Genomic DNA, 27,538 nt, shown 5'->3' with positions numbered 1-27,538 from the left:
GAGGATGGGTTAGCCTGGTGATGGGTATTGAGGAGGGCACATTCTGCATGGAGCACTGGGTGTTATGCACAAACAGTGAATCACGGAACACTACATCTAAAACTAATGATGTAATGTATGGGGATTAACATAAGAATTAAAAAAAATGTTTAAAAAATGGCAATTATTTTCAGTGTTTTGTGAAGCACTTTTGCACTGGAAGGTACTAAATAAACGAGGAGGAATAAAACTACACACAATCAAGTACTAATTAAACACTTGCAGGAGCTCAAAAGCATTGAAAACTACCCCAAAAAAGGCACAACCAGGATGAGAACAAGTGCCCTGCAGGCCAGTCGGCTATGTCGGCAGCTCCTTCCCCCTGCTGCCTGTTCTGTGGACAGCAGGCTTAGGCTGCCTGCCAGTGCTCCTGGCCCCGGTTCTCCCAGCCTATCCCCACTCACTCACGTTAGAATGATCTAGAATAATTTCTGCTGCTGCTTCTGGATCCCCTGCTGCCACAAGGGGCTAAGGCCTAGCTAAGGTGATACCGACCCTCCCAACACTTAGAGCCTAAGAGCTCACCTCTGTCCCCTGGGACAATCATCTGCTTCCCACCAAAACCAGGAGAAAAAACACACATGCACAATCTTCCTTAATCTGATCACTATCTTTCAGATATAAAAAGAATCTAGAATTAAAAGTATCCATTTAGACCCCCACTTCCATCCCATAAAATCCCCAATCAAAAAGTGGTTCTGCTGCTGACCCTGAAATTATTAGTTTCTTTGGGAAAGCTTTTCAAACCACACTATAAACCTATACTAAGTGTCTCTGTGGCCGAATCAGGGTTGAGGGGTGGCTGGCCCTGGAGGTGGAGCAAAATGCAGGACAGCACAACCAAGGTCAAAGTCAACATGCAGCTGTTCTGGCAGTCTCCTAGTTACATCCCTGATCCACGAGGAGAGTCTGTTCCCTGAATACCCCTCCTACTGCCTTTGTACCTGCAGATGGATTTACAGTAACGTTATGATGCTTTGAATTAGGCCAGAGGGCTTCTGATTCAAGGACTCTTTTCTCTTCATTAACAATGTCCTTCCCTGTCTTTCTGCACTTCATCTGCCAAACAGAGGAGGCCAGGATTTAGCCACAACCTTGAGCACATGAAGAACAGATTTAGAGTACACATGCTTCTAAACAACGGATTTGTTCATTTTATCATTCAGCAAACCAATAATGTAAAATTAGGTCTCATAGGCAACTGGGCAAGGGTGTCTTTTCTCTAGAAGACACTATCATATATACTTTTTTTGTTGTTGTTCTTTGATAAATCCAGATTTTCACACGTCAGTGTGCTGGAAACAAGGTACATCTGTTTCTCTCCATCAGATGGAAAGGTAACTATGGGCCAAAAGGTGAAGAGTCAGACTGGTGCTTCTTTACAGGATCACACAATGCAAGTTATTCTACTGAATATGAAGAAAGGACTTTGAATTCCTGATGAGCTGTTCTTGGGACTTTTAATTTGCCTCATTAGTATGTCCATTCTGAGTCTACAGCACAAAACCGCGAAGTCCAGAAACTGGAAACAAGGGTTGGAGGAAAATGAGTTAAGAACTGGATCTGTGGGCGCCTGGGTGGCTCAGTTGGTTAAGCGACTGCCTTCGGCTCAGGTCATGATCCTGGAGTCCCTGGATCGAGTCCCGCATCAGGCTCCCTGCTCTGCAGGGAGTCTGCTTCTCCCTCCGACCCTCCCCCCTCTCATGTGCTCTCTCTCATTCTCTCTCTCTCAAATAAATAAATAAAATCTTTAAAAAAAAAAAATTAAAAAAAAAAAAGGAACTGGATCTGCTTGGTCTCTATGGGCTGTTTTCTCTGCTCCTTACCTTCCCTCGAACATAACCATACTGGTTTCTCTAAAGGTTGGAAGAGACCCTGTGATCAAGGGGCCTTTGATCCTCAGGGGACTTGGCTTGGTATTTTGGTTTTCTTAAATGCTATCAACTTCAGAAATGTAAAGATCATTCTTTTTTATTGCTCATTCAACATATTTTTATTACATGCCTATGGGCAAGGCAAAGGGGCCCCAAACTGAGGATCCAAAGTCCAGGTGGTGTCTGCCCTCAGGGAACGTCCAGAACAGTCTGTGATGTGTTATGATGTAAGACTCTAGGGTTAGAGATAGTATGCCAATCTCTTTAAGGTCAGGAAGGCATTCTTGAGGGAGTACTGCTTGAGCAGTTGTGAAAGCGTAGGAGCCACTCAGGCAAAGCGGGCAGGGGAGCCTTCCACAGCAGAGGGAGCAAACCACCTTGTAAGAACGAGCGCTCAGGGTGTAGAGGGTGCATGTGGCGGAGCAGGATCCTGAAGGGGCAGGAGCAGGAAGGTGGGGCCGACAACATCATTGCCGGCTTAGGGATGTCATGGATGTTTGTGTAGGAGGGTGTGGGAAATGCATACAAGAGGATGCACTTAGAGACACCTCAGAGAGAGAACAGGTAGGGCGTGGTGATGAGCTACAGACACGGGGTCTGTGAGCCGTGTCTCGGCGAGGCCTGGTATGTGGTGGTGTAAGTGGTGCCTTCACTGGGTGGGCAAAGTGGAAGGGGGGCCCTTTGGGCATCAGTGCACAGCAAGATTCTGAGGAGCAGAAGACACACATAGCCCCAGCTCTAAAAGCTATTTACTCTTTAAAACGTTCCATTTACAGAATAGAATGTTTTGGACCTAGAGCAAAATCCCAACTAGAATAACCAGGAATGGGTTTAATTTCAAAAGACACTTTCTGGGGTAACTGGAGGTAAAGCTAGAAACCCTTTCTGGAACCCATTAGTCTACACTGTTCTGAATTAAACTGATTATCTCTATTGCCTCAGAGTGATGATTCCATTATTAGGAATATTCTTGGAAGCTACTAGGTAAAGACTAGGCTTTATCAAAGTGACCCCAAGATAGAACTTAAAATTTGCTTTTAAAAATAAATCTCTGTGGGACGCGTGGGTGGCTCAGTTGGTTGAGTGTCTGCTTCGGCTCAGGTCATGATCCCAGGGTCCTGGGATCGAGCCCCGCATCGGGCTCCCTGCTCCTCAGGGAGCCTGCTTCTCTCTCTGCCTGCCGCTCCCCCTGCTTGTGCTCTCTCTCTCTCTCTCTCAAATAAATAAATCTTTAAAAAAAATAATAAAATAAAAATAAATCTCTGCTAGCAAGCGTTCCTCCTTATCATTTTCTTATTTTAAAGTGGAGGAGAAAACAAGAACATTCCACTTAAAGACCTGTTCCAGTTAGCTGGCATCTCCTCAACTGGCCTTCCTTGTATTCAGTGGAGAATCTTGGTTCCTGCCTCAAATACTGGCAAGTCTAAAAAGAAATAAAGACGTGACATGAGAAAAATGGAGAGAAAGCCGGGGTGGAGAAAAGACCCTTGTAGTTCTTCATGTGGAGATGGAGGGGGAACTGTAGCAGGGGCTGCACAGGACAGGAGACTGACCCCTGGCCCGGCCTCTCACCAGCCAGATGAGCTCGGCCCCGATAATTCATTTAAGCCTCGATTTTCTCAACAGTAAATCGGGGATAAAACACCCCTGGGGAAAAGCGGAAGGGGGTGGAGAATCTTTTAAGAAAACGGATTGGGGTGGGGGGATTCCTAAATCAAACAAAATCCTGAATGTGTTTGATAATGAAGGAAAAGAGTATTTTTGAAATGACATGTAGGGTATTCCTAAGACACCCTGTATACAGACGGAAGGAAAAAAGTCCCAGCAGTGATCCCACATGGAGTGGATGGCCCCCTGAACAACCAGTCTTCTGGGCTCATGTGCAAGAGGCCGCGGGAAGCTGGAGGTGGGCAGTAGCACAGACATCCGGGAAGGGCTGGCTTTTAAAACAATCCACCTCTAGCCATTAAACTTCAACAGAGCTACGTTGCTACTTATGCACACTTGTTCTGAACATTTATCTTTTTACTGCAACATTTTCAACAGGTCAGGCACGGTACTTACCCCCTATTTATTCCCACCCTCAACTATGTGTCTTAAATATAAACACTTAACTGATGATAATGTTCTCTAAACGTGTACTAACACTAATACAGGTACTAGTGATTATTTCTGCCAGGGAGCCCACAAAGCTGAGACAGTTTATAATGATCACACATGGAATGAACCTCAACTATGGATGTGGCGGGTGCAGACACTGGCCACCTGCTGTGTGTTATAAATGTTCTGTAATTCCCTAGTTCTCCTGGGTTTACAGTCTTCAGGTTCAGCAATAATAAATACATACAGGCAAAACAAAGCAATTTCCCTAATAAAATGCAACCACTTGCAACAATTTAAGTTAAAACCAATCTCCATCCCTTCCCTTTTCTAGAATGTTAAAGTGTTATGGAAAAAGGTTTGGTTTGTTTTTCTCTTACACAAAATGTATATTAATATATATTCTTCTTAATTCCACTTAACAAAAAGTCTGCACAGGTTTTGCTAAGGATTCCTCTTTGGGCTAACCAGACCTTGGTTTCCCCCACTCTGCAATCTTATCCTACACACAGTTTCCATTTTATCTTACCTACAAGTACATATACTCCACTAAAATAATTCTAATCAGAGCGTTTCTTTTATGGCCAGAGAAGAGAGCGTGACTTTGATAAAACATTATATATTTTGTTCAGGGGAATTTTTACACAAATCTTTTGAAAAGAAATGAGATTTGTGCCCTTTAAGAAGTTAGAAAGGAGGGGCTTAGGTCCGGGAGGTTTTTTAAAGCAGTAATTAGCACCTCTGCTCTGAAGGGCAGCTGAGAACCTGAGAAAAGGCCGCACCCAGCAGGAGCAGGAACCCCAGCAGCCCAGCGAGAAGAAAGAGAATAGCCTTTTCTTGAAGTATAGAGGTAAATGCTTATGGACAGAGTTGGAAACACTGAAATTAAAGTTGCACAAGACTACGTACTAGCTTAATTTTATTTTCCCCTTGGCTCAAACATTGGATTGGATTATAAGGAGAAATGATTACCTTTTGTGTTTAGAAAGGCATCTTTTTAAAAAAAATTGCCTGCCAGGAAAGCGACTCCCCGTATAATCCTCCTCCTCTCCATGGCTCATCCCAGGAGTTGAGTTTATGCTTCCAGAAAGCCAGTTACGGGGAGCCGCTCGTTCACAAGATGCTTACACGTAACTGTTGGCGATTTCAGTGGCAGAGATGACAAATGTGCTGCCCCAACAGGCCCCCTTTAACGGGATCTCAAACCCACACAGCCTACGCCAGAACTTCCATCTCTGCAGAAGTTCCAAACTCCTGGCTCTGGAGGCCTTCTTCCCTATTCTTCCTGCCTCTCTTCCCACTTGGTTTGCTTTATCCTTTCCTGCCCGGACGGACCTCCACCTGGCCAGTCCTCACCGGCATCTTCTCAACTGAACGACTAAGTAGTTACAAGTCCCAGTCCTATGGGCAAAGCCGCCCCACTCCTGAAGTGGCAAGTTCTTCAAGGGCAGGGCCAGCCTGAAAAGGGACAGAGGAGGCACTTTTATACAGGGGCAGAGCTCCAGCAAAAAGGAACCTGAAAGAAAGAGGTGGTTTTGGCATATTTAAACTATCGTCAATGCAACTCTCCACAGGCTGCGGGTCCCCACACCCTAAACCCGGCTGCCAGATCCCAACAACCCTCTCTGGGGGCTTTATGGGGTCACTTCATATGGTGATCATGTGTGAGACACCTCACTGAACCCTCATGCCTTTCTTCCCGGAAACCTTACACTGGTAGGAAAAAGTTGGTCCAAACCTAGTGTGGAAACTGCTACCAAAATTGACTGACTAGCTCTCAACCTAGCTTTAGTGGACTAGCTAAAAACTCCGAGTTTTCGGAGTCGATTTTAGTCTGGCACCCGAAGCATGTGTTAACAATGCAGACTATAGCCACGACCCAGAAAGACTGAACGTGCAGCATCCCAGGTGTTTCATATCCCCAAGAAAGTTTAAGAACTATTGGCTCAATCCAGCTTCATGGATATGGACATTTTCTTCTTTATTTTCGATTTTAGAAGCTTAATCCCAGAGTAGAAGATGCTCAGCAAAAAGGCTAATCTTAACTTTGAGAGAGGACGAAAATGGAAACTTGTAACTGACATGACCAAGATTAGAGATCCTGACTAAATTCAACAAGTACCTCCTCCACCTCCCATTTTTAAACGACAACTGACTGTTAAGACTGATCTCATTTTATCCCTTAAAACAACCTGATAGGGTAGTCCAGTTATTATCTCCATTTTAAGGGTTAAAAATTTAGGCCAGGAGAGGCTCAATGACTTGTCTACCATTACAATTTTCCAAATAGCCAATTCTTATGAATAATTCAAGGATAAAATGAGACCTACAAGAGTTGGTAATCATGACCCCTTTCAAAGACCTTCTGTTGGGTAAATGCAAGAGCCCCTTTTGCTCTTCTTGTGGTCCTTTTGCTCTAGGCAGCCTGGTCAGTGCACAGTGGTTATGCGATAAAAGGTGGCTCCATCACATGGGTTGTTCTCCTTCAGGAGTAAGAATACAAAGGTGACACACACAGGATGGTGTTGGCAAAATTATTTAAACTGTTTGAAAATATATGACTATGGCATTTCAGAATTCCCAAGTCAAAGAGCTAAAGGCAACAACTGGTGTTTGCTGGTGGTCTCAGAGCCTTTGAGGGCCCAAGTAGGGGTGTGTGTGTGTGTGTGTGTGTGATTTCCTGGGGTTCCCTAGAGTTAATCTGGAAGTTAATTCTGAATGTAGAGTCTCCTAAAACTCACCAACAAAATCTTATTGGCATATTCACTATAAATGGAACTTTTTTCCAGAGGAGGGGGTGGGATACAGCGGGTCTGGGAGAATGGAATGCCCTTGCGGAGAGAGAATACACTGGGAGTGACTTGCTTTCATGAAGAAAGGGTGTCCGCAGCACTGTAAAGCCTCGCCCTGCTGGGAGGCGAAGCAATAGCAGTTTATAAAGATACCTCCCCACAACCATATGGCTGCCTCGCACAGTGCTCTGCCACCTCTACTGTGGATGCTTAGCATACAACCCTGGCCTGACATGTCACCCCAGAGGAGACAGTCTTCTCTTGGACGGTGTCCGGCCCACGGTGAGTGTGCTAAACACTAATTACTGCCTGTGGCCACCTGTGAGGGGCAGGAGCGTGAGACGAGATGAGGGAGGAGAGCTGAGTGAAGGGGCTGCTCAGAGAAGAGAATGAAGAGTGTGTGCCTAGTGGACCGTGGGTTTCTGAGGGCATGAGGAAAGGGCCCGGGAAAGGAGGAAGGTGTGGATCTTGATTTGTGCCTACTTCTCTCCCACTCACTCTTGAAATTCCCCGAGTCACTCTGACCTACTGGCAGGTCCGGGCATACCATGAGCCTCCCTGACTCAGGTCAGGTGCAGCTTCTTGGTGCCTACACAGCCTGCAACCCTCACAGCACTTGACACGAGTGCTAATGCCAGCGAAGCTAAGAGCAGAATTCCTTAATTCTGAAATGGTCCCACTTCACTTGGATGTCTAGGCGGCGTCTCAGACTTAATGTGAACACAATACACCTGACTTCCCCCACCAAACCTGTTCCTCCTCCAGGCTTTCCAGTTTCAAGAAATGGCGCCGCATTCATCTCACTGCTCTTTTGCCACCCCGCTCCCGCAGGCCATAGGAGCTCGCTCCTGCCCACCTCCCCAACCTCATTACCCTCCCCCCGTAGCCACTCCGCTTCTTCTGTTCCTCACATCCACCAGACTTGGTTCCCCCCGCCCCCGACAGCCCCCGTACGCTCTGTCTAAAATGCCCTCTGATCTCAAAGGCTGGCTGGTCATACCACTCCCACCTCAGCCCCCAGGGAAGTTTCCCAGGATCCCCAATCTAAAGCAGCTCCCCAGGGGGCTGGGTGACTCAGCCAGTGAAGCGTCCGCCTTTTGATTTCGGCTCAGGTCATGATCTCAGGGTCGCAACACTGAGCCCCGTGTCGGGCTCCGCACCAGGTGCGGAGCCTGCTTAAGATTCTTTCTCTCCGTCTCCCTCTGCGCCTCCCCCTCCACTTGCACACTCTAAAATAATAATAATGATAATAACAACAACAACGCAGCTACCCAATCACTGTCTATCACACTGTCTTATTTTAACTACGTGCATGGATTTGTTGCTGGCACCTAACAGATACCAACTAATACTGGTCGAATGGACAAGGGGAAGGTGCCGGTAACTAGGGCTGGAAGCCCACACTGGCATGGCCACACTTGGGTTTCAGAAACATCACTTCAGAGCACAGGACAGACCAAAGGGTAGCAAGACCAATCATGATGCTACTGGAGAAAAGATGATGGTCTGGACGGGGCAGGGAGGTGGTGACAATGAAGATACGAGAGAGATCTGAATGACTTAGTTAATAAAAACAACAGGATATAGGGAGTGCCTGGACGGGAGTAACAGGGGAGGGGAGGGGGGGGGAGGGGAGTCTGGTATGGCTCCAAGGTTTCTGTTTGGGGCAGAAGACAGCATGGAACCAGTGAGGGGACACTGGTGTCTGTATATTTTGGTTTAGAGTGAGGACACTGGCAGGTGGATAGACAGCTCTCAAACCTGAGTTCTAAGTGCCATTAGGTGATGTTCGCATTCAGAAAGCATTCTCCCTTCTCGAAGTGGAGGCTGTCCTTTAGACGGTCGGGCTGGGCTAAGCAACACCAGTGGCAGGACCGCGAGGTGACTGCCCTCTGGAGGTCGCGTGTTTGTCTCAGGAGGCACCCACACGGAGACATATGCACGACGCCCTCTACCGAGGGCAGAGCCCGTGGCTATGGTCCCCCCAGCACACCGCACCCCATGAGGAGCTACTGGGGCAAGCAATTCAGACTGGCCATCCATCTCTCACCCATTAATGTTCTCCCAGAAACGATATAAAGTAGCGGATGGAACAAAGCCGTCACTCAGTCTCATTACCAAAACACATTTTCACTCCTCTCTTCAATTCTTTTATGCAAAGTTAAAATTCTAACCAGTATTTTCATAACTGATTTTCACTTTTATGTTTTATTTATTTATTTAAGATTTTATTTATGTATTTGACAGAGAGAGACACAGCGAAAGAGGGAACACAAGCAGAGGGAGCGGGAGAGGGAGAAGCAGGCTTCCCGCGGAGCAGGGAGCCTGATGCGGGGCTCGATCCCAGGACCCTGGGACCATGACCTGAGCCGAAGGCAGGCGCTTAACGACTGAGCCACTCAGGCACCCCTTAATTTTATGTTTTAAAACAAGTACTTTAAGTGGTATCCAAAGGCCCAGGTCCTACCACTAAACATCTGTTGCTCATTACGTATCTCTTAAGAGAGCCTGCTGGCTACAGGTTCACCCCGCACTGCACTGAGCAGCCATGTGTCAGGCATTACGGTGGCTCAGTCAGGAATACAGTCACAATACACGGTGCTAAGTGGCACAATTGGGGTAAGGGGAGTGCTGGGGACTTGCTGTCTGGGGAACCAGGTGACAGGTGAGCTGGTTTGTTTTAAATGTGCTTTTCATGAACAACAGTTTAAAATGCCCAGGCCTGCTGGGAGGTGCAAAGTCTTGTTTTGGCAAACAAATAGATCATTTTTGAGGCGCTGCCTTTTCAAAGCATTAATACATTCTGATTTCTTAAAGAAGGAACTCTACCTAGGAAACAAGCATAGAGAACCAACTGGCAACTCTCCTGCTGCTTATGTTAATGAACTATTATCCCACCAACTCAGCTTTAAGTAGTTTTTTTTTTTAAAGATTTTATTTATTGGGCGCCTGGGTGGCTCAGTTGGTTGGGCGACTGCCTTCGGCTCAGGTCATGATCCCAGAGTCCTGGGATCGAGTCCCGCATCAGGCTCCCGGCTCGGCAGGGAGCCTGCTTCTCCCTCTGACCCTATCCCCTCTCATGGTGTTTCTCTCTCTCAAATAAATAAATAAATAAAATCTTTAAAGATTTTATTTATTTATTCATAAGAGACAGAGAGCGAGAGAGGCAGAGGGAGAAGCAAGTTCCCTGCTGAGCGGGGAGCTCGACGCGGGATTCGATCCCAGGACCCTGGGATCATGACCTGAGTTGAAGGCAGATGCTTAACCATCTGAGCCACCCAGGTGTCCAGCTTTAAGTAGTTTTTGAACAACAAAAACAACTTGCAAGTGAACCAAAGCCTTATACCTGAGACCTGACACGTCTCAACCAAGATTTAAACCTCACAGACACAATTTTCAAAGTCTAGAACCAGCCAGCACCTCACGGGGGCCAGTCACAAGGAGTACGCCTGCAAGTTAAATGAACACAGACATTTTACTAGAAAGTCTTCCAGGGGCCGCTTGGTGAAAACCAGTAAGAAATGAAATGCCTCCAGAGTTGATGTCGCTGCAGCTGGGTCCCACTCCCATCTTGAAGTTTGTTCTTTCAGACGGAAACGTGTCATTGTGTTGACCTTGGTCCCATGCATCTGCTTATGTGGCAGCTCTTCAGTGCTATTCTCACAAGGCACATTCCTGGACAGCAGTCTGCTGCCAACATACTCGGATGCAAGTGTCAGCTCAGAAGCGCACACAGCCAAAATCACTCCCCTGTACCTGGCTTACCGGGACGGGGTCATCCGGGGCTTGCTTTCTTTCTCGTCAGCTTGATTTCTACCCAGTGAGCTTAATGACAGGGACGCATCTCCACTAAAACAACAAGTGAGAACACCTTCCAGGACCGACACCAGCTCACAGCACTTACGTCCTTTAAAACCACCTCAGCTCAAAAGCCTCTAGGAATCGTTTAGTGTCCACCAAGGAAGCTACCTGAGCTCCAGCAAAGTTAATTTTACCCCTAACAGTCCTCTGTCACCATCCTATTTATAGATGAGAAAACTTTATCTAAGAGCTCTCCAAATGCCTCACTTAGGTTACACTCCTGAAGAAAGGGCTTCCATACATCCACACTTTCCAGATAACTGAGTTTTCAGACTTGGGAAGTTATGCACAGAAAAATGACAAATTGAAAGGAAACATTAAAATTCCAAATTAATGATCAATGGACATTAAAATTAATAGGGAACAACAATTAATGATCAACGGACATTAAAATTAATAGGGAACAACAGCAATATCACTAATACAAGAAATAAAATTTAAAGGAAGAAATTAAAAATTAAAAAATATCTAATGTTGCTGAGGTTATAATGGGCTTGTATGTATCTGTGGATGATCGCAGCTCAGTATGATCCTTTTTGGTTAAACCACAAGACAATGCCTATCAAAACCCATAAAATATTCACACTTTCTGACTTAGCAGTTTAACATCTGGAGATTTTCCCCTCAACTTAAACTCCATGAATAGAAATATCTACTGCTGCATAAAAAATAGTAACCAGAAGTCTCAATGTCTAACAGTGCAGGAGTACTTGGCTAAATTACATACGTGTTAAAACAAAATACCGTAAGTTACTATGCAGGTTAAAATTACAAAATTAAGTGAAAAAAGCAATACAGCCTTGTGTCTCTAGTTAATGGCAGAGACTCTGGGTCTGGATCCTGACTCAGTTTCATCCAGGAGGAAGCCCACCTCAGAGGGCTGCTTTGAGGTTTAAATGTGAGAATTCACGCACAGTGCTTGGAAAGCACTCAATTCATGTTAGCAGTTGTTACTACACTATTACTATATCTAGTAAAACAAGTACATGGACAAAATCTAGAAAAGAGGCAAATTTATTGGGTTATCAGGATTGTGGCTTTCTTCTACCTATAGTTCTAGTAGTTTTACAGTATGAGTAACATTGTTATCATTTACTCTTATGTAAATAATACGTAATTCTCTCATAAAAGGTATTTTACCTTTTCAGGACTCAGGAGTTAAGACTGTGCCTCAGCCCACGGACGTGCCCAGCGCCCCCTCTAAACCCTGTGGCCAGCCTGTTAAGCCTGCTCTTCTGTCCTTTCCTGTTGCTTTGTGTGAGTGGAACTGTCTCAGACCCTCCAAAAATAAGTATCCGTGCATAGTGACAATCTGAACCTCAGAACCCATCTGACCTCAAAGTAAAGTGCATGCACTTTGTGTAGTCTCAGTTCAACACAGAGAGGCCTGAAGCTACATCCTGAAACTCCGAGAAAATGGGGTGCTACCATGCACAAGAGAGCTTTTTCCAGGCCCCAGAAAGTAAATGTTTCATATCAGCTCTCTCACCATAATTAAATGCAATTTCGTATTCCACTGTGTTGTCAATAATGTCAATGTCTTGAAAAATTATTAGAAAGCCAAAAGTAGCAAATGACCTCTTCTGTACCCCCTCCCGTTCCCAACCATATTACAGGCAATAATTATAATGGTAGCTTGATGTCTCTGATAGCTTTTCAGAGTTCTCTATGTGGGACTAAAAAAAAAAAAAAGATCTCATGATTTCCTATTTCCTCCTACTTTCTTGCAACCCGGATTAAGTTTCCTGGTTTTACATTTATGCAAAAAGCTAAATGAAAACCAGCCAGTCCTTATGAAAAGTACTGTACTAGAGACCCAGAGTGCCGACGACCTGAACGTGCAGATTTGGTTGGACTGCTTTCACACCTAGTAGTTTCTTCTGCCTGCTCCACATTAGCTACAAAATAAAGGTCTCCCTTCCCTTGACCTCAATCCCCTCTTTGCAGTTACTGGTGTCTTACCCAGCCCACCCCATCGGCCAACCTGCCTGCTGAATGGGAAACCTCAGCTTTATCCCTCACTTCCCTTTACCTGCCACACCTAATCGGTTTCTGGATTCTATCCACTTTAAATTCCAAAACGATCCTAGTATGTGTCCACTCCTTCCGGTTCCCTTCTCTGCCCCTTCTTCAGCCCTTAGCATCTCTAGAGAGATCAATGCCACAGCCTCTCAACCAGTGGACCTGCTTCTTCCCTCCGACGCGTTTCTCCCGAGTTGCCTTTATAAGCCACAAACGTGATCCTGTGATCACCAGCACTGCTGGTGGCTTCCCACTGCCCATAAATTAAAGGCTCAACCCTTAGGCTACAACACAGCCCTCTGCAGTCCTCATATACGTATTAGCTATTTAGGGGGGTGAGGGGGGAGGTGGAGTGTGCTTGCTCTGAATCATTCTATGAATTCTTAATTATTTTGGACCTCCCTTACAGCGCTGACCCATCAGAAATGTTTACTTAAAAAAATAACTTTATTACTGGGTAGACTCTTTACTTTGGCCTTAGGTAATCACTATCAAAAAATGACCAACTCCCAAGAACACTAATGCTTTTACTTAACGTGCAAGGCAGATTTTACTCCCTTCCTTCTGCCTCCTCTCCTTTGAACGATCTAACTCCCGAGAACGTCTGTGTGGGTTGCTGCTAGATCATAAGATACTAATTAACACTGCACCCTAAATACCACACACCCTGCTCCCCACAAACCCGAGTTCCCACAAGAGTAAAAATGCAAAGAAAATGGCCGTTTCCTATGCAGGGCAACTTCCCTTCCCTGGAAGAAGCGCTAGTTATGCTGGCCTGGAACGCTACCTGAACTACAGCTAAGTGGGCGAACAGGAACACATCTTCACTAGAACACATAAGGACACCACCCTAGGACAGATGCTGGCCCACAGCACTGGCCCAACATTTCTCTATGTACCTTCCAAAGAGTCACTCATGTTCCTGACAACCTTCTTTACAACAGGCACTATCAGTTTCCATATTTTATAGATCAAGAAAGTGAAGCACAGAGGCTAAGCACCGTGAGCAAGTGACCAGCTAGGAAATGCCAAGTGCTGGAATTCACATGAAGCAATGTGACTCCAGGACTCTCACCTAACCCCCACCTCCCCAGCTGCTGAGCAGAATGGCCAAGGCAGAAAGGTGAGGAGGATCTCTGAGGGCACGATTAAGCTGAATGGATTTCCCCTTATCGGACTTCTTTTCAATAAATGGGAAGATGGGGAAAAAATGGGCCTGCAGTTGGTGGCCTTCAGGGTCCTACAAAATTGGCCTTGGACTGGGGTAAGAGGTTAGGCCAGGGGGCGGGGGGAAGCTCAACTTTTCTTAACAGTATGGAATAAAGGAAGCTGTATGTCCTGGAAAATTCAAGCTCTCATGCGGGAACTGTGTGGCAAGGCATCACTTTCTGTGTGAATCGCATAAACCTTCCTGACAAGGTCCTGGAGCCTTGCTGCCAAGTGCTGTTCCTCACACGCCAACAACCGTGGGACTTGGGGCCAAGGCTCCCCGACCTGTGAAGGGAGCTAAGGGCCCTTACAGCATTCTAACTTCAGATTTGTAGTGGTTTTCTAGCAAGGACTCAGACAGCTGTTGAATTGAAATGAATACCTACTTTTGCATGCAATTTGATCACGTGAGCTCTTTTAACACATTATCAGTAACTAGTATAACATCTCAGGGATGAATTATTTGGCCTGGTATATATAGTAACCTGTCAACGTTCTTGTTTATGGTCCTTTCCCTTTAGCATTTCAAATAATCTATCCTTTATACATTTTATTTATTTATTTATTTTGAGAGCATGGGGAAAGAGGGAGGTAGAGGTGCAGAAGGAGATGGAGAGAGAGAATCCTAAGCAGGCTCCATTCCCAGCCCAGCATGAGATCATGAGACCTCAGACCCTGAGATCATGACCTGAGCCGAAATCGAGTCAGACGCTTAACCGACTGTACTACCCATGCATTCCTATAAGTTTTATTTTTAAATCAGGTATAAAGCTTCTCTCATCATCCTTCCATCCCTAAAAGAAATAAAGAAATAGACTGTAGGAAAACTCTTTCAATTTGTCACAATTTATTCTGTAACATTATATAAGCAATAAAATTCCAAAACTGCAAATTTCATGATATTCTTTAGACTTAGAAAAACCAAATCCTGAGACAAAATGACCCTTTTCATGTTTAGTCTCAAGGTCATCACTATGTGATATAAAAGAGAGAGCACACAGGTAGTACAAAGAAAAACAGGTAATAAGATAATCATACAACTTTGAAAGAGGAACAGAGGGATGAATGAACCCTGGTGCCTGAATGTGTTAATACAGTCAGGCTGGGAAAGCAGTGTGAGCTGCGGCAACAAAGATCAAGTGACAGCTTCCAGAGGGGACAGGAGAGGAAAGGAAAGAGCATAAGGAAGCCAGGGGAGGGGGAAAGGGAGGGAGGATGAGGAGAGGGTACAGGGGAGGGTCGGTCTCTGCTTTTGAGAGGGTACAGGGGAGGGTCAGTCACTGTGGGGCATGTGTCTGGAGAGTCAAAAGCAGAGACCAGGAGTTTCCGTGGGAAGGCTTCAGCAGGACCTCGGTGGGTGGCAGCATCCTTGGGTGGGTGGCAGCCCACTACTAACTTAGGGAGCACAGATGGAAATTCAGGGAGCATATAGGATAACGCCTTTATTTCACACATAACCAGAGAGGCTAACTGATCTGTTTTTGATGTTTTAACATGCAGTTACATTTTTATAATGTCATAGATATATTAATACTTTTACACTTGCCAAATCAGGTTTTTTGTCACAGTCTAAAGTAAATTAGAGATGGAAGACGGATCTACTTAAACTTGTGTTAAAAATAAACTTCAGGGGGGCGCCTGGGGGCTTAGTCGTTAAGCGTCTGCCTTCGGCTCAGGTCATGGTCCCAAGGGTCCTGGGATCAAGCCCCGTATCAGGCTCCCTGCTCAGCGGGAAGCCTGCTTCTCCCTCTCCCATTCCCCCTGCTTGTGTTCACTCTCTCGCTGTGTCTCTCCCTGTCAAATAAATAAAGAAAATCTTTATTAAACAAACAAACAAACAAACAAACAAACAAACAAACAAACTTCAGGGGCACCTGGCTGGCTCAGTCAGAAGAGCATGTGGCTCTTGATCTCAGGGGTCGTGAGTTCGAGCCCCACGTTGGGTGCAGAGATTACATAAATAAAACTTGAAAAAAAAAAAACCTTTATATATAATCCTTAATATACTGATCAAAAGAAAATTAACCCAAATCCAGTTAACATACACAAATTCCCACAGAGGCTGTTAAGAATCTGTTTGGAAGGGGCGCGTGGGTGGCTCAGTTGGTTAAGCGACTGCCTTCGGCTCAGGTCATGATCCTGGAGTCCCGGGATCGAGTCCCGCATCGGGCTCCCTGCTCCGCGGGGAGCCTGCTTCTCCCTCTGACCCTCCCCCCTCTCATGTGCTCTCTGTTTCTCTCATTCTCTCTGTCTCAGATAAATAAATAAAATCTTTAAAAAAAAAAAGAATCTGTTTGGAAGGGGAGCTGTCAGCCCAGGTGGTGGTAGAAAGAAGGGAAAGGAATAAACACAGGCCAGCTCTCCTGAGAGCAGAGGACACTAGAGATCCCTGTCTGCCGCCATAATCCTGAACCCTGAAGGCCTTCACATTCCTAAATGTAGCAAACATGACTTTTATATACCAAGTTATACGTATGTCTGTTTAAGAGGCAAGTGCCTCTATCACCATCCACATCAGACCAGAGGTCACTGTGGGCTCACATATACAATCAGACCAAGATAAATAGGCAGAGGTCAAAGTCAGACAAAACCAAAGAGGACTTGCAGAAATGAATGGAGTAAGTTCCACCCTCAGAAAAGGAAGGGGAGTGAAGGCCATCTGCTGGAACAGGAATGTTCCAGTTTTCCACAATTTTCACAGTATGACACTTACAGGGAGGGAGCTACTGTCTCTCGAGGACTTCATATTATTTTGTTATAATATCATGCTTGTCAAAACACCTGATAAATACATGGGCCAAAATGGATCTCTAATGAAATATATGTGGCCTTATCTCAACATGATAGGATTGGGAGCATGCCTGTTAAGCGGACTGAAATTGAAAGCATCTGCTAAAACCTAAGACAAAACCAGAGTCAGAGTGGCCTTGACAAATTGAAACAGCATCTATCAAATTAAATAAGAGAAGGCAAGTTAGTGTAATTCTAATTTGTTCTCAAGTACATCAGGAAAAGGAGAATATAAAGGGGGCAAATAAAACAGAAAAAGATCTTGTAGTCATAGTGGAACATCAGTCAGCTCAAAAAGCCAAAGCAGCACTTTTTTTTTTAACCATTTTTAAAATCAGCGCATCCCTGGGCTATACCACCCGAGCGTGTATCGCTAAAGCCAAGTCATCCTTCATTTTGAGGGTAATGGGATGGTACCGTCTCCCTTCCCATCTCACTGGGTGGCTTGTGGGAATAAAACAGATGTGGAAGTGTACTGAGAAATTAAATTCAATACACAAAGCTAGCATCTATTCTAAAACAGGGATGTTACATAAACAAAATGGAATTGAGGGAAAAGTCTAGTATTTTTTTTCTTAAAGCATTCCTTTTTTTTTTTTTTTTTTTTTTAAAGATTTTACTTATTTATTTGACAGAGACAGCGAGAGAGGGAACACAAGCAGGGGGAGTGGGAGAGGGAGAAGCAGGGAGCCCAAGAAGGGGCTCGATCCCGGGACCCTGGGATCATGACCTGAGCCGAAGGCAGATGCCCAAGGACTGAGCCACCCAGGTGCCCCAAAAGTTTAGTATTTTTAAAGGACCCTGGCATTGTGTGAGTACAATATAAGGAAATAAGCATAAAGCTATAGTCTCAGATTTATTTAAGATCTGTCGTGAAACTAATATAACGTTACAGGTCAATTATATCTCAATTGAAAAAAAAAGACTGGTCCACTGTTTGGGTTCTGAAACCCGTTATTAAAAGAGATGGTGGCATTTGCAGCCCTGGTGGAGCCAACCAGAGAACCTCTACTATATAGAAGCAGCCTAGGGACAAAAATACCTGCTTTTATGCCTTTTACCTTTAAATGAGGCATTCCAACTTTTATCCCTTAGAACATATGATTAATTTGAAGTACTTCTGAAATAGCTGAGGCTGAAATTAATATTTTAAAAAACAAAAAACACTTTCAATATTCTCTACCTAAATTGCTTCATGTTATCTTAACCACCTAGTGGACGATGGGGGGGGGGATGGGCAAGAGAGAATGATTTATCATATTCAGCATATCTGTTCTAATTATATAACATGCCTGATTTTACTTTGGGATCAAAGCTGAAAAGTAGTAAGCTAAATTGTCACTTTCTAAAGACACGGATTCCCGATTAGGAATTTTAAAAGGCAGGCCTGCGGGTCATCAACCTTTCTGGGACAGAGGGACCACCTGTGGCTTAGGGTGGTCATATCATTCTCAGGTGCCTTCTACTTTCTATAAACTAGACCTGGATTGAGACACAGGATTTAGGGATCTGCTGGGCAGAAGTTAACCTGCTGATTACTGATTACCAATTACTGCTACAGAATGTTCAACAGTTTATACACAGAAGTTACTCTGAGAGATATTAATAATATTCTATGTTGAAATAAAGAAAACACTGACAGATGGGCAGGGACACACACCTAATATAACAAACCAAACAAAACAAACCACTAAATATGGCAGGCAGGCCACCAAATGAGGCAAGACGATGACTGATAGACTAGGGAGTACTCAAAATTGACTATTTAAAGAATTTTGTGCTTTAGGGTCTTAAATGTTATGTCCCTTTAAGACTTTCGTCTTGTAAAATGTCACCGTGTCTAAGAAGCAAATCTTTTTTTTTTTTTTTTTTTAAAGATTTTATTTATTTATTTGACAGAGAGAGACACAGCGAGAGAGGGAACACAAGCAGGGGGAGTGGGAGAGGGAGAAGCAGGCTCCCCGCAGAGCAGGGAGCCCGATGCGGGACTCGATCCCAGGACCCTGGGATCATGATCCGAGCCGAAGGCAGTCGCTCAACCAACTGAGCCACCCAGGCACCCTCTAAGAAGCAAATCTATTCCAAACCTGGGGATTGGGAGTGACCATAGTGATGGAGAGGGAAGAAGGGAGGAAAAAACCTCACGTGGTGGGGGAGGGTCTTAGAGGGAAAGCAAGCTCCTCGTGTGACTGAATTAGAATGTTCTAATATAAAAAAATATATATGTAAACTTCATATTAACTACATTTTTTACTGTAGTTTATAGCCTTGACTTCCTTTTTATCAGACACTCTTATAAATTCTGGAGACAAGGCAATGATAAAATATAGTGCCTTTTGGGGGGGGGGGAAGTATAGGGGGCGAGCAAAAGAACAGTATAAAGTATCCAAGAATACCATGATCCAGGCTGATACAATCCTTATTCACTGTAATTGAAAATCATCAGTATATTTGTCAAGTATGGTATATTCTAAATATAAATTAATACAAAAATTCTTACGTAATTAAGTATCATAGACTGAACACACATTTCCACATCTTTTCCCTTCCCACAAAGATAAAGGGATAAACTTATACGACAACTTCACGAGGACAACCAAGAACGGGAAAGGGAACACACACGAGAGATGTCCCCATTTCCGGACGCTGGCAATCAGACAAAGAGGGCGCAACCCAGCGGTGTGAACGGCACAGAGAGGAATGAGCGCAGGAGAGGGGCCACTAGAAAGAACACCAGCAAAAAAAAAAAAAAAAAAAAAAGAACAGCAGCCACTGAGTGGCACAGAGCCTGGGAAGCAGGTATCTCAGAAAGTGGGGCCAGAAACCAGGTCATTAGCTCAAAATTTTAAGAGGAGTTAGGTCCTTAACCCAGCCCAATTCAAGCAGTTAGCAGTCCCCACAACACGGATGTTCAGAGAAGAAAGATGTTTTGAGAATATCAGAAATGAAGATAAATAAATAAATAGTTAGATGGTACAGCTGAAGAGAGCATGGAGAAATTAGAACAAAAAGGCAGAGAGAGAGAGAGAGAACCCAGGAGAGAAAAGGTAAAGCCAGAGGATCGATCCAGGAGGTACCTAATTCACAGGATTCCAGAAAGAACAGAGAAAACAGAGGGAAGGAAATTATCCAAGAAACAACACATGACAAACTTCGCCAAGTGGGAGACAGGAGTTTACAGACGGCAAGATCTCCCAGTGGAGCAGCACAGCGAGTGAAGAGACCCACCCCAAGGGAAACCGAGAAGATCCTCTAACCCTCCAGAGGAGAAAGGCGGTACACACACTCACACTAAGGACTGAAAACCACACACGGCTCCCGTCCCCTCCAATGCTGTGCCAGAAGCTCGAGGACAAGTCAGGAACCAGGACTCCAAGACAGTGAGAGAAAACTGTTTCAAATCTAGAATTCTATACCCAACCAACCCTCAAGTAAACATGAGGATGGGATAGAGACATATTCTCATACAAGCCAAGATCCCGGGAAACTCCTCGGGGATGATGCACTGCGTTAAATGAGGGCGCAGACTAAGAAAGGCAGAGACACGGGGTACAGGAAACAGCATTCGCTGGAGGAAAGAAGGGAGTGACAATGATAACAAACACCCCAGGATAACAGTTATGAAACCGACCTAAAGAATGAACATTCTGTTGTCAAGTTTGGATTAGAGAGATGTGGTCCAAGAAAAGCCATAACGACATGAATTAATAATTCTAGGGAAATGAAGAGTTTCAGAAGAAAGGCAATAGAATCACAGCACACTTTGTGAGCATTACAGAGTCAGATGTTGAAAAATGGGGGGAAAGGATCAATAAACAAAACAAAGAGCAGTAAAAGCTCATTGTGTAGAAAGCGAGGACGGCAGCAGAGCAGTCGGCAGGCAGGCTGGAGGAGGGGTAGAGCAGGGACGCTCGCTCTGCTACGCGGTGCTGCCCAAACACGACTCTGTAACCTAGGGACCCGTATTCCCGATAAAAATCAAAGTTAAACAAATCATACAAATTACCCCATTTTCTGTCCATCGTGTGGGCCCAGGGGCTCTAATCTGGAGGAATTACCATGTGATGGCGAAGAATAAACAGCAAGGCTGGGCGGAGTAAAGGAGGAAGAAACAGGCAGAGCGAGCCCGGCAGGGGGCGCCATACTCACCATCTCTCTGGCTATTTCCAGCGCCTCCTGCAGGCCGTAGAGCCGGCCGCAGACCAGGTAGATTCCATTGGCCCAGAGAATACAACCCTCATGGACCCAAAATTCATTGCTGTCAAGAGGTAGTTCAGGGATTTGTAACTCCAGCTCGGGGCCACCTTCTGAAGTGGTGGGCACGGAGGGCTTTGAGTCCAAAGCAGTCTTTTCGCTGCTGCCCTCGGCGGTGGCTTTCTTACAAGGGAGCCCCCGGGACAGGGCCCGAGGGCCTCCGCCGCAGTCTTCCGAGCGGTGTCGCCGCTTAAACCTGGGGTGGGCGGCCAGGCTCCTCTGCTCCTTCTGAAGCTGCTCCTCCTCCTCCTCAGTGTCCGTCTTGCAGCCATTCGAAGCGCTTTTGTGCCGTACCTTCACTTTGCTCTGCATCTCTGTGGCCCGCTTGGCAGGCGGGTTCTTCGGGAGAGTGGCTGCATAATCTTGCGGATAAAAGGGTCCAAAGAGGTCGCCCATGTTCCGGTAACTGGCCCACTTGCCACAGAGACAGCAAACCAGGTGCCCCATAACAGAAGACTCGGTCACAACAGGGCCCTGCAGCACGAAGGACGAAGCTGGGAGCGCCTTGCTTTCAGTGCTGCTGGGTGGCGGGGTCAGAGACCTCTGCCCCTTCCGGCCCCTCACCAATTTGGTCTGTTCTTCCTCTTCGGCATTGATGATTGTACAAACGGCCCCAAGTTCACACTTATTTACTACATGGATATAAGGGAAAAAAGACTTGTTCTTGGCATCGGTTTTATCCAGTGGCTGGGTGGCATACTTCAGTTTGATCTCCGGTTCTTGGGGCTCCACGATGGGGACTGCCTGTTTGGTTTTCCGCTTCCTCGGCTGCGCCCCAGGCTTCCTTCTCTCCCGCCTCTGCCTCTGCTTTTTTGGCTTTGGCTCTCCATCTGCGGAAGCCTCTGGTATCTGGGGGGGCTGCGGGGGTGGAGGCGGTGGTTGCTGCTTCTTTTGCTTATTCACGCTACCAATGGGTCGCCCCTTCTTCTTTCCTGAGGGGAAGTACCCCTTCGGGGGGAAACCCTCTTGTTTGGGGGAAATCGTCACTGTGTCATCTTTCTCTTCAGCCTTGGGATTTGCCTCAGGGGCCGATACGCCCGCGGGAGGTACATTCTTTGAGTCAGGAAAGATTAAAGGTGCAGTCCCACCAAGGGAACCATCTGGTCTCCCTTGGTTACTCCCAGGCTTCTGTGAGGTCGCAGATGTCATGGTGCCAGGGGGGTCCTTTCCAGCAGTGACCGTGTCTGGGTGTGTCTCTGTCTTCACTTTGTCGTCCCCACTGCCGCGCCACTCCTCTGCAGACCTTGGCAGGGGCTTTTCAATGTTCAACTCCTGGCTTGTTGGACACACTAGGTCAGACACCAGCTCACCTTTTCTCTTCTCCATCTCGGCATCCTGAACAGCAACGCTCCCGCCTTCGGGAGGGCCGCTCTTCAAAGACAGTATGTCATCGAGAGTGACCGTGTCTCCCCCAGCCTCTGCGCTGTTCGAGGATGCACTCCTCCTAATATTGGGGGATGTGATCTTCTGAACTATAGCTTCTAATTTCAACCCCCGGCCTTTCCGGGGGGGCAGTATTTTGGTCTTAGCAGGACTTGTAAGGGTAACAGCGGGGCAGTTTCTACTATCTGGACTTGGAAGGTCCTTGGCGGATTCTCTCTTAGGGACAGATTTGACATCCTGACTGTGAGAAAGATGCGCATAGGAATTGAATGCTCTATCGGCGCCTTCTTTTGGTGGGTGAAGGAGGCGCCCTTTATCTTCGGTGTTACTGTTCTTCACATCTTGTGACTGCCTCTTGCTGGGAATGGGAGAGATAAAGGAACGCACCCGCCTCCGCATGATTAAGGGGTTTTGAGACGAATGATCCTCTTGGCCTGGAAGCCTGAGCATAACATTACTGGGTTTGGATGACTGTGGCATGTCGGTAAGCCCATGTCCGTCAGCCTCGTGGGGCGGCCCATACCTCTTCTGATTGGACATTCCCGGAGGACCGCTGCTTTTGGCTGGAGAAGTCTGCCGAGAAAGATCCCAACAAGATTCTTGTTGCAACTTCTGGGAGCCATGCTTCAATTCGATGCCTTTGTTAGACAGACCATCACTAGACATGAGGCAGCGCCCCCCTTCCTGACCGCTGGGGTCATGGTAAGTGCCCATCGGTGGGCCATACATCATACCATCTTTGTCATTTTTCAGGGGGCTCCGCACTCTGTCAAGAAACTGCTGCTGCCTTGGGCTCTTCCGCGGTCCCTCCTGCCTGTGCTGTGCTGCGGCAATCACTCCCTGAGCAGAACTGCTGCTCCAGTCTTTATATTCCTCTTGCTGCTGCTGGTACATCTGTCTCTTGTAATGGAGCTGAGAGTTCAAGCCTGCACTGGGGTCCCCATAAGCATGAGCCCGAGTGTTGGTGTGGTAAGCAGAGGCCAGGCTTTCCGAGTTGGGAGAGAAGGGAGCGTGTAAAGAACTCCGGTTGGCCCTCTCTGAAAAGGTCATGTGCGGGTTCATGTGATGAGGGTCTCCGCCTGGGCCTCTGCTCCTTCCAGGAGACATCTTCAGTTTTTCTGAGAAGTCATGATACTGCGAAGGGGACCGACCCCTCATGCCCTCCCGACCACTGACTCTGCCAGGGGCCCGCCGCATTGGCGTGGGTCTGCTGTCTTGGGGGCCATAGTCTGAGACGGAATCGTGGGCTGCCCCAGGGCTAGCATTGCCTCGGTAAGACTCGTGCTTGATGCCAGCAGGATGGCAGTGGTCTCCAGATTTCTTGTTGTTGAAACTAGCTTGCGATTTGGATTGTTCAAAGTCTTCCTCTTTTATCTGCCCGCTCTGGGATTTCAGCTTTGTTTCCATGGATACCAACCCACCTGGAAGAATGACTGACTGACTTAAACTTGGATTGAGCCGTTCACTCCTCCCAAGTCTGGTGTCGGCACCCATGTGTCCCAGTGAGTGAGCCCCCGGGTCCCTGACAATCTGTCTTAGTGGAGAAATATCACAGATCACTGATCTTCTTTCAGAGAGGGAACCCCCGGGCTCATGGGCCGACGACTGAGGCTCTATTTCAAACTTTCTGGGAATTGGATAGTCAGCCAAATTGATCTGTTTCATTTCGGGAGCCGTGCCGCTTGACTTCCTCTCCCAAGGGCCCCAGTGTGGGTTTTCTAATAGGGACCCGATGCTTTTGTTCAAAAGGCCCCTGCTAGCTAACTCATTGGTTTGACTGACCAAGACGTTAGGCCTCGTGGCTCCTTCCAGGCCACCAGCCATGCCCTGATGCTCCTGAGTACTCCTAGAATATCTCCGGTCAGGATGGTGGTGGTAACCCTGAAGCACTTCCTGCAGCAGGCTGGGGAACTTCTCATTTCTCCCCTTTCGCTCCCCGTGGCCAGAGAAATCCCCCTTATCTTGTCCTGTAGGATACTGAGGAAAGCTACTGACGTTTCTCGGCACGGCTGAGCCGAAACTATCTTTGTAACTATAGCGCAGGCTTCCAGGAGATTTGCTAGGCTCACTCCTGCCTATAAAACCGGGGCCCATCGCAGAGTGCCCGCCCTGGCCGTTTCCCTCTCCATTGTGGTTGGAGTTATTATCTACATTCTTGTTTCCTTTGCTCCCTCCCCCGGGGGGCTCTTGCTGTGGGACTGACGGGTGACTGGTTTCCTTTGCCCCTCCAGTGCTGGGGGGCCTCTGAGCGGCTGAGGGATCATCCTCTTGGGAGCCTTTCTCTTGCCCACCAGGCTTTTCTACCCGACCTGTCATGGCTTCCCGGGAGACAATCACCCCAACGGTCTTCTCATTGACTTTGGGGTTGCTCTCGGACGACAGCGGTGTGTCCTTAGCACCGGGCGAGGCAGCCTCTTCTCTGGCCGCGGGACTGGCGTTGAGTCTAGGGGCTTCGTTCTGAGTGCCTTGTGCCGGGGAGGAGCCAGCTTTCTCGGAGGCCCCGCCCTTGTACGTGGTGTCGGAGCTGGTGCTCTGGCCACTTAACTGCCTCACCCGCTCGCCTTGGTCCTCGGAGCTGCTGGAGCAGCCTCCATCCAGCGACTCGGCCATGGGGGACTTCAGTTGTTCTTCAGGCTGTGAGGAGCCTTCGGAGTTTGTGCAGCTGTCTGCTTTCTTAGAAGAGGAGGAGGGCCTCTTGGAGGTCTTCTTCTGAGGGGTCAGGGCATCGGAGAGTAGCATGTGCTGCACAGTATTTGGAAGATTGGCCACTTGAGTACTCAGGGCGCTCAAACTACTCAGCCCGGGATCCGTCAGTCGCTTTTCCGGCACTCCTTCTAGTCCAAACCCTTTGAAGCCCGCAGCATGAGAATTAGGACTGGGCATCATTGAGGGGGTCGGGCTGAGCTGGGGCATCAACTGTAAAATTCTGTTCCTGGAGCCCAGGGGCACGCTGCCTTGCCCACACTGGAGGTTCTCCCCACCCTGCATGAGAGGAGACGGGGTGGAGCTACAGCTTGGAGACTGAACCACAGAGGCCGCTGGGGAAGGGTTCGAGATGGGGCTGAAGTTCTGGTGGAACTGCATGGGGGACCTCACAGGAACCTCAGGCTGGCTGTACTGCCCCACCTGGGCCTGCAGGGGCAGCTTGGCGGCAGCGTTGGCGTACTGCATCACATGCTGGGGGGGGTGCTGGGGCGGCTGCTGCGCGGGCTGCGGCCCCTGCTGCGGCCCCGGCGGCATCTTCGCCTGCTCGAAACTTTTCAGAGACTGAGGCTGATAGCTGTAATTGGACTGTGTTCCATAGGCCTGGGCGTTAGAACCCACGCCGTGGCCCTCGTACTGGGAGCCTGCGTTCACACTGTAACTGCCGTCGTAGCTCTGGCCGGACTGGCTGAAACGCTGCGGAGAAGGGAAGGAGGAGGAGGCGGCGGCGGAGGAGGACTGGTAGTGTTGGCCGAACTGACCCACGCGCAGCTGGTAACCGGCAGCGGAGGATGGCAGCGTCGAGGGCCGCGGCATCGGCTGCAGATGGGACGACCCAGACGCCGGCTGGCTGGTGGCTTGCGGCAGAGGCTGATGGGACTGGTAAAGCTGCTGTCTCAACTGCTGTACCTGCTGCTGCTGCTGGCTGGAAGCCTGCTGCGGGTACTGAGCACTGCTCCCTGGAGAGAAAGGGCCCGTGTAATCCTGCTGGTAATGAGACACACCACCAAGGGCAGAGTGCTGTGCTTGAAACTGGCCCACGTGGCCCTCGCTCCCGTACTGATTGCCAAAGCTGCTCCCCTGGGGGGGCCCGTAGCTCTGCACGGGCCCCGAAGGCCTTCGCTGAGGCGGCTGCGGGGTTCCTGTCGTCACGGGGTCTTTGCTGCCTGCCATGTAGTAGAAGTCTCCGGCCTCTTTCCTGAAACCCTGGTAGCCCTGATGGCCGGAGGTTTCGCTAGCCATCGCTGCCGCCGCCGCCGTTCCCCGTCGCCCACCACCACCACCACCGCTGCCGCCGCCGCCGCCGCCGCCGCCTGTGCCCCCAAAATTCTGGAACATCTGGGCCTGACGCGGGCTGAACTCCTCTATCCGGGATGAGCCGTGTACCTCCTGTGGGTAGCTCTGCTGGTCTCCGTGGTAACTGCTTTGCTCCCGGAAGGACTGCATACTGTTCAGCAGCACGGCAGCAGGCCAACAGCCCTCCTGGAAATGGAAGAGGAGAGAGAACAATATCAGACACGCGTCTCCTCCGCACCAAGAAAATCAAGTCTGGGTGATGGAGGGGATTCGATAATTCAGATGCCCAGATGAAGGGAACTGGCTTGAATTTCACCTCCTTTTATTTCTTATCCCATCCACTTCTGAAAATGCCAATAAGCAGAGAAATGGCCTCAAGGGTGAGGCAGAAGTCTCTCGGAGTATGAAAAGAAACATTCTGGGTAAATACAAATTTGGTACAGAAAACAAAAACAACAACAAAAAACCCACCTCGTTATTAAAGTCATAAATGAGCCCCCAACATTCAACTGGGCTAAAATATGGGGCTGTGCTATTACTGTTAATTAAAAAAAACCCAGCAATTTTTAAGTCAGTCTTCCAGTTATGCTGGGGAGGGTGAGAAAAAACACTTTCATCTATTTGCTTTCCTTTATTAGCCCGATCGCCGGACTGAGGTCTCAAATAATGATGAGCACCAGGCAGCCCTCTACTGGCTGTTCCCGCCCTCCCCAACTTTGAGAAACAGAACTGGCCCGAGAACAGCAATCAGTCTCTTATGTCCAAATACACGTTAGTGCAGGTTTCCTGTAATTACCAACTACCTGTGATGACTGGCGACCCCAGGACACTCAACTCTTCTCACTATATGATTCCTTATTGCTGCAGCAACCCGCACAGACCCAGGGCTTAATCTCTTTCTTGACAGGTAGCTGTGTGCAAGGCATTCCTCCCTTCAACCATCTATCGTTAACTCCCAGGGACAAAAGACTAGGCAACATAAGCCAAAGCAGCAGCGACCATTCTTCCAGATTCTTTTGGAGGTCTGCAAGAAGTTCCAGCACCTCTAACACCCACGTCATGTTTTATTTCCCAATCTAATATTCACAGAGTTATTACCGGCCATTACTGTGAAAGAGGGAATTGAAACGGTCACTTTGGAGGACAGTACAAGATACAGAGGAAAATAAAAATCCGTCAAGCTCGGACCTAGACTCTTCCCAAAGCCATCTGATT

At 47.5% G+C, this 27,538-nt stretch overlaps 1 protein-coding gene across 2 annotated transcripts in view; it reads right to left on the bottom strand.

The window, feature by feature from the left end:
* TCF20 (transcription factor 20) overlaps nt 1–26,754 on the bottom strand; it is a 56,165-nt gene extending 29,411 nt beyond the window's left edge. For both annotated transcript variants that reach the window (XM_034987373.1, XM_034987374.1), the window contains exon 1: nt 20,837–26,754. In XM_034987373.1, the coding sequence (XP_034843264.1) occupies nt 20,837–26,473 (5,637 nt within the window). In that variant the 5' untranslated portion in view covers nt 26,474–26,754. The remainder of the gene's footprint in view (nt 1–20,836) is intronic.
* Nucleotides 26,755–27,538: the final 784 nt, after the last annotated feature.

The sequence above is a fragment of the Mirounga leonina genome, unplaced genomic scaffold (assembly GCF_011800145.1).
Source record: "Mirounga leonina isolate KUSES-001 unplaced genomic scaffold, KU_Mleo_1.0 Mir_418, whole genome shotgun sequence".
Classification (NCBI taxonomy): Eukaryota; Metazoa; Chordata; class Mammalia; order Carnivora; family Phocidae; genus Mirounga; species Mirounga leonina.
The sequence above is the reverse complement of the archived record's forward strand: the minus strand, read 5'-3'. Positions and strand labels throughout refer to the sequence as shown.